Source organism: Orbicella franksi, chromosome 9 (genome assembly GCF_964199315.1).
Source record: "Orbicella franksi chromosome 9, jaOrbFran1.1, whole genome shotgun sequence".
In the NCBI taxonomy this organism is placed as follows: domain Eukaryota; kingdom Metazoa; phylum Cnidaria; class Anthozoa; order Scleractinia; family Merulinidae; genus Orbicella; species Orbicella franksi.
This window is the reverse complement of record NC_138153.1, coordinates 19,448,638-19,460,977: the sequence shown is the minus strand read 5'-3', so window position 1 is coordinate 19,460,977 and position 12,340 is coordinate 19,448,638. Positions and strand designations below refer to the sequence as shown.

General features: G+C 39.4%; 1 protein-coding gene across 2 annotated transcripts; it reads right to left on the bottom strand.

The window, feature by feature from the left end:
* Positions 1-1,137: 1,137 nt before the first annotated feature.
* On the bottom strand, positions 1,138-4,310 carry LOC145497974 (Krueppel-like factor 5). Of its 2 annotated transcripts, none has more exons than XM_081477847.1 (2): positions 3,164-4,310; positions 1,138-2,576 (listed from the first exon to the last, which is right to left on the bottom strand). In XM_081477847.1, exons 1-2 carry the CDS (start codon positions 3,320-3,322, stop codon positions 1,782-1,784), a joined length of 954 nt encoding a protein of 317 aa, XP_081333973.1. In that variant the 5' UTR covers positions 3,323-4,310; the 3' UTR covers positions 1,138-1,781. The 2 variants fall into 2 exon arrangements, with proteins under 2 accessions (XP_081333973.1, XP_081333974.1); XM_081477848.1 differs by lacking the exon at positions 3,164-4,310 and adding an exon at positions 2,664-3,157.
* Positions 4,311-12,340: the final 8,030 nt, after the last annotated feature.

Sequence of the window (12,340 nt, the reverse complement as noted above, 5' to 3'; positions counted from 1 at the left end):
TCATAGCCTCAAGCTTTAGAGTACTGGCATTTAACCACAGTTTGACTCAAATGCTGTCCTTTTTGACATGGATTACAAAATGAAAACAGAGGCTGGATTACAGATTTAAGACGTTTTACAACCCACTCGTCCAACAGAAGAGCTGGCTGACTGAACTATCTGACAAAGTGCTGACTCTTTCTTTTTACTATTCGATGACTGTCTTCTCGGATTCCATTTTATTCAGACCTGTTTGACTGAAATAGAAAAACCGTTTGCATCTTCAAGAAAAGAGAGCGAAAATAGAAATTTCGTGCCAAGTTTGTCGCTAATCAGTATGAAATGAAAGGAAATGGCTGGCGAGATAACAAAAGCAATTAACGAATCGAAACGGAGAACTCGAATCCCTTGAACTGATGTGGTTTGTGGCTTAGTCAACAAAGCCACACACCTCCAAGGCATGCGGGACATTCGGCAGGACTCTAATCTACAACTGCTAGTTGCAGAATACCAGGTGATTTGATGCCGTCGTTGTTTTACATGACCATAGCGCTCTAATTCATGCTTAAAGCTGTAAATGGCACATAATACATTGAGCTGTTTTATCTGAGACTGTTTGTGTTTAATATAATTCTTATCTTTTTAGTCTTATAATCCGTAAATTGACCGAACAAAAAAGGGAGCGAAGTGGATAAGCTTGATTAGGTGGTAAGCCAGCTGTCTTTGATATTTGGAGGATACACATGACTAGATATTCTGCTTTGTAACTGGAAACTAAAAGGCCTCCTTTGGCTCTTGTTACGCCAACTGGAAAACTTGAACGAAAGAATTTCAAAGGGATAATGAATTTCAAATGGATAGTGAATTCTCTCAGAGACTCTCGAATACTTCGATTTTTAACTTGGTGGTATTTTGCAACAGCAATAAACGAAAATGATAACGCTCTCGTATCGACTCCTGCAGATTAGTCCAAAGATCAGGGCATGCAAACCAAGTTGCGTGCACTAAATCTTACCATAAGAGTATTGTGCAACAAAGCAGACAGTGTCCCCCGCAGGGAATCGATTCGAGAATTTTATAATTACCTCGATGTTTTGACTTTAAAAACCGCACAATTTTGCGACTTTACGCACTGCCAAAAAAAATTCACACTACATGAAATTCCAACTGCTTTTTTTATTTTGATAGTATTCTCATCTTTTTGAATAAAATAACACAGTATCTTATAAATATAACCTCTAAAATTCCATTACATAAAAATACATCTCTTTTCTTTTGACAAAAACTTCTTATTTACAAACTCTTCTTTTCCACAAAATAATCTTGATGGCGTTGTTTTCTTCTTTGTAAGATTTCTTTACTTGTGGCAGGATGTGATGAGGTGCGTTGTGTTGGAGACCATTATTTGTACAAAGTACAGATGTTGTTAAAGCACTAGAGCGATAATCTTATTTCTGCGCTTATTTGGAGAGGTTAAGTTGTCACTTCCTTGCCATTATTTAATAACACAACCATAGATAGAGCTCAACAATATGATTCGCACTGAACCACAAGAAAGTTTCGTGTGATAGTGCGGCGACAATCCACTTGAAAGATGAAAGAATAACATTTGAATCATTGCGTCAAAACTCGACATATTTACTTCATCTTGCAATGATAATTGTAATCAAGTTTTTCAGTTCAGAGCAAATCGTGCTCGTCGTGTTCAAGACGAAGTCCATTCTTTATCATCATTTATGTTGCAAATGGTCTTTGTCGTGCTCAGGACGAAGTCTATTGTTCATGTATTCGCTCAGTTCTCTCTAAGATTGTTGTTGTGGTTGATGGCGTTTCATGTGGAGCGCCAAATGATCCGATCTGGCGAAAGCTCTGTCACAGAACTGGCATTTAAACGGTTTGGCGCCCGTGTGTTTTCTAAAATGCCTGGTAAGCTCATCCGAGCGAGCAAACCTCCATTCACAACCTTCCCAGGTACATTTATACGGTTTTTCACCCGTATGAGTTCTCATGTGAGCCTTGAGATGCGAACTCTTGGTGTAAACTTTATTACAGCCTGGATGTTCACAGTGATGTATCCTTCGTCGCTGTAGTTCAGGCGAGCCACGTTTATGCGGTACCAGTACAGTTGGAGGGGTGTATGGCGGCGGAGGGCCCAATGGTCCTAAATATATTTGTTGGGCAGCCATTTCTGGTGAGCCAGGGTTTGAATTCGGCGGTGTTGGAGGATAAATCACCGTGTAGTCGCGTGGCGGTTGAACAACTTTGAGTTGATGGAAGTGAGAACGGTTGTCGGTTGGCATTTGAATATTGCTCGTCACGACTGGAACCGGATTTATCGTAGTGATTGTTGTAGTGTTCGTAAATGCTGGAGGAAGCGTAAATGTATCCACATCTGTCACAAAGACCTTCTCCGGTAGTGGCTCGTTGTTGTTCTGCTCCACTACAATACAGTCACCGGAGTCGTCATCAAATGTGAAAAAGTCATTCACGACATTGGCGCTTTCTCGTCGAAATTTCCTTTTTCTTGTGATCAACGGACTCATGGTTAGTGGCGAAGGAACAGCTCCTTGAAGGTATCTCTCCATTTCCCACATTGTCTAAAGAAAGAAAACGAATTCAGTTGAGAAATGATTTCAGTTCATCACAACTTGTCAAATATGGCGCCTTGAAAAAAAGCACGTAACCTCAAACGAGTGCTATGTTGTTTATTTCACTACGACTGGATGTTGGTTTCATCACAAGATGTCAGTTATCTTTATGGAGCCTCGAATTCTAATTACTGATGAACTGGTTTTAAGAAAACGAGTCACCTAGCCTTACACGAGAGAGAAATCCAGTGAAGTAAACAACACGATTAAATTTATCAAGCGATGTGATCAATAATTAGAAATCATTTCAGCTGCTAATGTAACAATTATTACCAGGCAACTGATCTGGCGGGCCACATTCTGGGTAGCTAATCCAAAATTAAAAAAAGAATCATTCGAACGCGCTATAGTTCAGAAAATCAAAAGAAAATCTGATTCATCTATCAAAAAAACAACAGTTACGCTTCAGTGAGCCCTTTCTAATTGCTTACAGCCTGTATTTTTTGTGGCGAGAATATTTCGTAACTGAACTGAAGGAATTTGCCTTCTATTGTATCGCCGCACGCTAGAATAGCAATCATTAAAATTCAACCAACCTGTTGCACTTCGTCGATTTTGGCCATGGGCGACAAATTAGAGGACGGAGCCATTGGCCGCACAAAATTGTGAACAGTAGTGGCCAAGTCACATTCAGCGTTACCATCGATAACTGTCCTTGCCTCTTGAATGACTGACACTGGTAGAGCAAGAGCCATGGCTTGTACTTGATCCGTATAAAATGGCTGATCAGCTGTGAGTAATCAGATAATGTAAGTATCTCCCACTACCCGTTGTGTTATGACTGACTTTCTTCCCACTGGTGAACTGACTGTTCAGTTTCCGATCGTTGTTGATTTGAATCGACCGAAGACATCTCTTTATATCTTGTTCGCCGAGATTGCAAGACGACTTTAGTTACCAAATATGGGAAAGGTAGGCGTGTAGGTGACAAAATCTCTTTGCGGTCAGTTGAAAACAATCAGTATCCTCTTGGGTCTAGCAATAAGCCAATCATAGCATGCCGATTTCTAAACCTCTCCACTTAATGACGTCAATGGTGACCCACGGGGTCATCTCAAGTAATCCCTGTGCAAGCTGATTGGCCAAAATTTGATGACACAGTAATTCTTGGCGCGATGAAAACAACTTGATTATTAAAAAGTCGACGTTTGAAATGAATCCTTTGTCAGTAAAATAAACACATTGAAAACAATGGCAAGTTGTAATTTCAATTGGTTTGACTGACAGACCCATTTCCGTCCTAGAAGATTCTTCGAATCTGCATTCCACCGCCGATCTTTGCTTCTTCTGCCTAGCGATGAACTTGCACGTCCGATTTACAGCTTGCCGCACTTCAGTAGCGTGTAAGCGTTTAGCTGTATTCAGAGCTACAAAAACATTTCTTCAAAACATCTGACTTTTCCTTTGGGGTATTTGAGAATAATGAAGGTACTGGACCAAAACAAGGTATTGTGTGTCGGATCGTGGGAAAATAATTGTTATGGTTCACATCGTCGGAAAACATGACCAAATCGGGAAGTGGCGATCTCTTACGAGTGTGACGTAGTCACTAGCCGAACAAGTGATATCGAAAGGTCAAAGATAAGCTTTTCAGTTTGGCTGCCGGTTATCACGTTAGTTCGGCAGGGATTTACATTTATCCCGAAAAAGCTGCATTCCTTTTTTAAGGAAAGGATATTACGGGTAAATTGCAATTCAAAATGTTTCACTTGCGATTTCAGATTCGACTTGAAATAAAAATTAAACTGATACGAAGGATAGTTTGTAAACACAAGGATCTACCTCCCGGGTATGGCATGTGAAAATAAACCTCGTTTATTTTTTCCGCTGTTTACACGATCTTTTCCTGTATTACCCTTGTAAACAACGCACGTGAACAAAGGGTCTGTATTAAAATTGGTTCATCATCTTTTATGTCGTTTTCATATCAAAGGAAGTTACGGAGTTCATTTTGATAATTCTCACTTCCTTCATTTGACCCACCGCAGCGGATTTTAAATGCGCAACGGTCCAACAGTTTGTTACATGTATAAAATGTAACAGTTTCACAAAAGGCATTCCAAATATCCCACGCCGACTAAAGCAAACAGTTTTCATCGAGCCTGAAGTGGATGGGCAAATGATAGCCTCTACCATTGACAATCCTTCTGTGTAAATAAATCGTTCGTAGTCAAAAGAACGAGAAACATTTCAATTAGTCTTTTTCGTTCTAAAATAGCAAAATCCCGAGGAGATTATCGTGCATTCCAAGCGGCGATCGCTATCGTTTTTCATACCGAGATGCCGATAACACGCCGAGATGCTTCGGCAGGCAGCCGTAAATAACATCGGAATGTCGAAAGCTGATATCGTTGTGGGGGGCGCACGAGTATTATCTTCGTAGGCGGAGCCGCGGAGCCGAAGTTTACCGACCGTGTCGCTAACAGAAAGAAAGGGGTCATTGACAATTTCCGATGTCTACAATATCAGACTGTTTACAAACTAAAGATCTTCTAAAACGGGAACAAAGCTTTTCTGGGCGTCGCCCAGGTGTCAAGTGGTTGGGTCAACACATTATGCCAAAAATAGCGTTCCCATTAACAGCCGAAGGACTAACGAGATTGTATGCAGATTGCACGGGTCATACCTTATTAAGCAGAAACTTTTACGGACTTTCAATATCAGTATTTTCAACAGTTTCTCTTTGAGAACTGTTTGATATCCGTGTTATTTTAAACGTTCTTGTCTGTTCTGAGGATTACGTGGATATTTCGCACATGGCTTTGTCGCTGGTCGTTCCTTGACACGATTTACATATCCTCTCGGCTGATGTTTTGAAGAACATTTCTTTGTGAAGGGAAACTGTTAGCACAGGCTGTCATCGCGTGTATCAGAATTTTGGTATCTGGTAATATTTATATGTACCATGTACTGGTTGCCTGAAATAGAAGATCCAATTTTAAACCTGCGTGGTCCGATGCGATTGTCATAGCGGAATACTGCAAAATCCTCTCAAAAGGGTTTTCTTTAATTTGTATACAAGTTTTAGCTGATAAGCCCTGCTTTCGGACGACTTAAACTGGAAATCGCGCCGTCAACCTGAAAAATAAATCGTTTCAAACCACAGCGCCGAAAAGCCAACAGCAGCTCAAGGTCGTCAACTAAGAAAATTTAGTTCAGTCACTAAACTTTTTTGATAAGAAGTTTAATTTATCTACGCGAGATCTCTAACTCTCCATAACTCGATCACTTTGTTACATTTTCTATTTGTCATTGTGGTTTTACGTCGACTTCCTTTCGGAATTTCTTGTTGGCCAGGTCATTTCCTGCGGCGGTGCCGTAGCATTCGTTTGACGTCAAATGCGGTTTTCCGGTGAAGCTCAAGTGACAAAATACATTTCTCGGGATCTATTTCCTGTGCACACGAATCAGCGTTTTGATGCTGAACAAAAACATTTTCGACACGTCGCAAAGAGTTCAAGCGCGATCCGTGAAAGGGAAACAAAAGGTCGTCTTCACCGATGTGAAACAACAAGATCACTCACTGGCCTACACTGTATCCTTATAAGATGTGATGAATTTGTAAAGTATCTGCTTTTCAACCACGACTAAAAGTAAGAAATTCCAATTAAAAAATTAAAACCCGTAAATGATAAAAACGATTACTATTGATCACTCGAAATCATGCATGTTGCAAACTCGCTATCAGGTCTTTACCGAGTTATATAAAGCAATAATATTGCCCGAAAACCGAAAGCGAAATTGTCTTTTTAGATTGATCTTTATACTGTGTAAGACGTGCGGAAATTCTGTTGGACATGATAAATTGTTAGTTTATATATAATAAACAGAGTTAGTATCACAGCCGCTCCTTGTTACGGTTCTGAGTGCACGTTTGTAATGACGCGTTTTATTCAAGTAGAGGGCCGCTGAAAGTGTCATAAAGAAATGAGTTATTCCGTTTACGGACTCGTAGATTGTAGATTTTAGCATCCAAAGTTATGTACTCGATTGAGTTCAATGGTGTTCTGTAGTGCGTGTTTTTGTGGGGGAAACTAATTTGATGGTATTTCAACTATTGATTTAAAACACTGCTCTAGGCACAGCGTATGATACTTGCGAGAAGTAACTCGTTTTTGTTTATAATACAGTACAGCTCAGCCGATTGATGCTTGGTCAAATCACAACAGTGTAGTCAAGAATATTCCTCAGTGTGGTCAGCGACGATCTTATCACGAGTTCCAAATCTTCGGAAAGAAAGAGCTGGTCGACGATTTCTGCTCTGTCAAACTTTTAAGCAAGCCGGAAGATGGCCCACAGTCTCGGTAAATACAGTTATATAGTACTGATATCAGAGATTTTTAGGGAAAAATGCGCTAGTTCTGCTCATCGTCTACTTTCTTGGCGCTCCGCTTGAAACTGAGTTCAGTGCGCCGAATGACAAGAGATTCAAGAACTGAAATTCAAGAGAAAAAACAGAGGGGATACGACAACTTCACTGACTGAGCGCTGACCGCGGTCGGTGAGTACAAACTGGCTTTTTGAATGGCTTCTGACACCGTGTAACAATAATATAATGAGTATTATTTATACACAATTGAAACTGAAAGCAGCAGATGCGAGCGTCAGACGCTGTCGTGTCAATTATAGCTCATCCGATATTTCTATAACGGAACCCTTTTATTACCGCAGTCATTCAGTCAAACTACGTATATTATCTTCGTTTTTATTGCTGGTTTTAAGTAAGAACAAAACTTTCAGCCAACTTTTCTTCCATTATCAGTACTGTTGAAGCCGCTCAGGAGAAAGTCTTAATTAATACATGAGTGATTTTACGAACTAGGCCGTAACTCAACTAATGGTCACTGGCTGGCTAAAGACAGTAACTAGACAAAATCGCGTATATAATGAACCGGAAAAGCTCCATCGGATCTGAGCATTTCGGCGAGAACGCAATATAAACAAAGGTTGCCGTTAGCTCAAGTAACGCGGAAAGAAATTCTGTTCAAGTTCTCTTTCGTTTCGCTCAGCCGCTTAGTACACATTTCTACTGTAAGTTAGACACAAATAATTCACTGTCTTTTTGTAATCTCAGTTTTCTTTCAAAAGAACGTTGAGATCAACTCAAATTTTAAGAAAAAAAGAAGAAATTATAAAAGAAACAAAGTAAATCTTGTTTTCCATGGGACTTTTCTGAGGTTAAGATGTTTTTAACAGTATAGAACAAGATAAACGTAATTTATTTTGAGTATGAAAACATGAGAGTTTCTGAAAGTTTCAGAAAAACTACAAAAGAAAAACTCACCGCTTGCAAGCTGCGAGTCGCTAGAAGAACACACTATGAACTCTGTTAAAATGTAAAGCCTGAGTCTATTGTCTGTATTGCAAAAACTGAAAAACTTTGAACATTCATCCTCAGTTCAAAATGTAGGCGTTCGCAACAAAATAAAGTGTACTGAAGAGTTTATACATGTGGAGGGGGCCGCCAGTAATCGAGTTTATATTGACAAGGAGCTGAAACGAGATGAGTACGGGTTATAAAACACTGGGAAACGTTAAAAACTAGATCCAGCTGTTACAAGCCAGAGTGAAAAGACAATTAATGTTAAAACTGATAAGATAAGGTAATAATAATTCATAATAAGAAAAATTAACCTCGAGTATGGACCCGGGGGGGTACTTTGGGAATTTCTGGATGGGGATGTGCAGATGGGACCCTGGAACCCTTAGCCTATACCAGAGCTAGTTCAGCTGAATTTTGCTACTCTATACTAGAGTAAACTCCCCAAATCCCCCCATCTATCGACACTGTTGACGCTGATTTGCGTAAATTTAAACTTGCCGATTTCATTTTTTTATATTTTTGAGTGGCAATTCCTGGTTTCCTTAGTCTAGATAAAATCTTCAACCAACTAGTCAGTTTTGTGAAAAATTATACCCTATTCTAGACCCAAACGCTCTGATTTATATACCCTATCTTAGAGTAAACTGCTTGAAAGCCATACCCTCACAGTGGCACATACCTGTATAGCCCATGTATGGCAGTTGCCCCCCCCCCCCCCCGTCGGGAGTATGGATGAGTAAACTAATCGATGTCAACCCCTGAACAGAAAGCAAACTGTTCGGCTATTATAATAATTAATGGCTCCGTAGTTTTGAAAAGGAAAATAAGCGTACAACCTCATGAAATAAGGTCCGCATTTAGTTGTTGTTGAATGATCACCGTTCCATACATGCAAGCCTAACCTAGAGTTTAATTTTCTGTCCAAACAAATACATTGTCAGAATTTTTCTTATGAGCTTGCAGTCATTTGGGAAATTTTTTTCAACCAATAGCTTTTATTTGACATTATAGAATGCAGAAATACCGATGCTAAAGATTTTTTTTCCGGCTTGATTTCCTATACAATTTTCACAAGATCCATTTCAACAGCAGATTAAGAGGATATTCCCTTTAACTGAATTCTTAACGTGTCTGTTTTCAATTGTTGATGTTTGTTTTCCCCACTAGAGGTTTCTGTTGTGAGTAACACTGGTTTCTATACCAACAAGGTTGTATGTAGATAGACTGTGTACCATTCAAGGATTAAGGGTTCACACACATATCAATTACACCTTACTTTCATTTTGAGAGGGTTTTTTTTTTATAGCTATTTAGTCAACAATGTTAGTATTGTTACCAAGGTACAAGAGTGCAAACTAAACTTATGATTCATCTGGTTATGCACGATTCCGTAAATTGCAATCCTGTCATTTCGAGCTTACGATTTAAATTAATATTTTTCTACTTCGTCTCGATACCCTTACGCGCTATTTTCAAAAGACGAGACTGCGTTTATATTTCAAAGTAACTAAGTGACCTTGTCAACACGAAGCTTGTCGTGTTTATCTTCGGGTAATCGGTTTCAATCGTGGGTGTGTCGGGAATTCTCGGTATGTCTCGCGACACAGTTGTTTGTTTGTATCGTGATGGAGAGAGAAAACTCCAGACCTGGGTGGACATGCACAGGAATTTGTTAATGTCGACAGGAATTTGCGGTCGGCTCAGTTACAGATATCATATTTGTCACGGCAACTGAAATCGTAGAGCTATACACTTGCTGTTTTTTGAAAAAAAACAAACTGGATCAGTCCAAATGATGTTTTTCATAGTAACTCGGAGAGAGTTGCTTTATCCGAGTGCCTGTGATGGTCTCTTGCTTGAACTTTAAACAGATTTGACACGAACATTGCAGATGATTACAATTTACCACCGTCAGCAGAGCTGAAACTAATGGCAAAAGGGTTAGCGTACGCGTGTCTGCTTTTAGCCGAACACATAGGAGGAAATAAGAGCTGTTTTCTGACAACTACAGCTCTCGATAATTTCTATATTTTAGGTACTGAGGAATTTGTTGCACTACTTGCGATTGACATTACTAATTAGGATTTCGCTGGGAGCAATTTTGATGAGAAGAATTACCAGTAGATAGTAATTCAAAGTTTATGCCGTGTGATTTTGAAACCTAGAAGAAGCTGTTGTTGTCTGTTTTTTTTTTCTTTGTAAGTATATGATCTATCCTTCAAATATCAAGAATTTAAACGCCAGTTTAGTTGTTTACTGATCATTCGTTACGAGCGGTTTACGAGCCTTTTCTTTAGATGAAAACACTTTATGCAGTAAAACGAATCTTTGTCTTACGCTAACTACAGCTTTGGTTTAATTTGGGAACTCATCGTATTTCACCTCTGCTTTCCGAAAATTGAATGAAGCTTAGTCGAAGAATATATTCGGATTTTTTCTATTTTTTTAACAAAACTCTTAACTGTTGACCGAAAATATCTGAGTCACCTACCTCGAACCTACCCGTCGACCAATTTCACCGAGTGACTTTCTGGTCCCTAACACATTTGTGCCTCGCCAGTATTATCAGTTGGAAGTGGATAACAGGACCTTAGTTAAACCTCAGTGTCACCTTGATACTGAGTTGTAAAATGTAAACTCAATTGGTAGTATATTACATGCAAAAGAAATGAAACTGCCGTTCCAGTGGAATCATGAGAGGTCTGCGTGAAGCCGTCTCACCGCCATAATGCTCAGGTAATTTACCGTTTCATTAATCATCTCTGGTTCTGTATTAAAGTTAGTGAAGGTGATCCCAACATGTCGGCGGAGTCAGCTTGTCTCAGCTCTAATCAGTGAGTACTAAGCTCTTTTAGGCAATTTGTTTGTCTTTAAATCTATTCGTTTTTCCCAACAGCTGTTCTCCTGGACTGTCTAGGCGATGGAGACTTATAAATATTTGTTCTCAGTCAGCAAAATAACAGAAATAGGATTAAATCAATTGTTGTTCAAGTTTATAACAACTGCTCCTTTACTCTCAATTTAATGAATAAGAGACAGCACTGCTTTGATTTAAAAAATGAACCCGCAATAAAGGAATTGAGAAATCCTTAGTTTTTCTACACCCAGTTCAGAGTGCGAGAATAACAAATAGTTTTCAAATTCTTTCCGTCGAAGTAAATTCTAAAACAAAAACATAACGTGTAAGCGGGAGGGCTTCTGGTGTTACTTGAATTAAATAAGTTTCTTGTGATTTCAACAATCTGAACGCCCAGTGCTCCTAGTCAGCGAGAGCTTAGCAAAGGAACTTGTATACTAACTTTCAAAACAGTTTACGTCAACTTAGGTGTTATCTCAAGCGTTTTGTCTAGGCCGGAAATCTGTTGTCTTGACTGACTTTTTGTAGCTTGGAATTTTCTCTTTTTTCGGTTATTTTTTTCTTCGACTGAGCGCACAGCAAGATACTGGTGCTTATCAGTGCTTATTAATTAGAGGGAAACGGTACCTTTCAAGGGTAAGGCGTTGTTTCCTTCAGCATATTTCGGTTGCTACTTTTAAAGCTGATTTGCCAATTAAAAAACCTTGAAGTTTTTAATATATATACCCATAGTCAGTTATAAACAGTAATGATTAAAGGGACACTATCACACTAATAAGGAACTTTCAAAAAAGTGGTAAAATTATGACTGACAGGGCCGTAGCCAGAAACAAATTATGACTGAGGTAGTGTCCAAGAAATGAGTTGTGACTGACGCAATGTCCATGGTTTAATTCTCTTCCTGGGAATTAAGGGAGTTTTTGATGACTATAAACAACAAAAACGAAAAAAAATGACTCAGGCAAGTGCCTCGGTTTGCCTGTTACTAGCTACGGCCCCTGACTGAGTATCTTTGCTCGGGGTGCCCAAATGCTCCTAAAGCAACCACGATAAAGATATTTCGTGAATTGTAACGATTTTTTCGAGACACAACAATAGAACTAGAAGTTCTTGTAAAACACGTCAGCAATAAAAAGCTGTTTCGAAAAAAACGTTTCTTTGTTATTCATTGCGTATGTTGCTTTATTGTTTACTGGTGTATTTCGTTGGAACAACCAACATGATGGACGGAGTCTTGGCCGTTCTGGCTTATGAAATAAGTTACCATGTCAGTTAGCTCTGCACATCTTGTCTGATTGTTCCAGTTCCCAAGCATGTTATCTCACCAGCCCTATTACTGAAAGCGAGAGACGCCGCGCTTCCCTGGCAGCTTTGGAAAAACTTTATTCCAACATACGGTAATAACGTCCTGCCCAACCTCGTACCCAGGGCCTCCTCACCCTTCCCGCTTTATAGGCAAAACCCGCAAAAGCCAATTATAAACAATTATTGGATGAGGTTTTGCGATATCCAGAATAAGCAAGGTCGAGGTAG

What these genes read in the sequence shown, in the direction of transcription:
- LOC145497974 (XM_081477847.1), bottom strand. Translation starts at nt 3,322, where the DNA reads ATGGCTCTTGCTCTACCAGTGTCAGTCATTCAAGAGGCAAGGACAGTT. An exon ending in AAATCGACGAAGTGCAACAG is followed by an intron (nt 2,577 to 3,163) that starts GTTGGTTGAATT and finishes TTCTTTCTTTAG; the next exon opens with ACAATGTGGGAAATGGAGAG.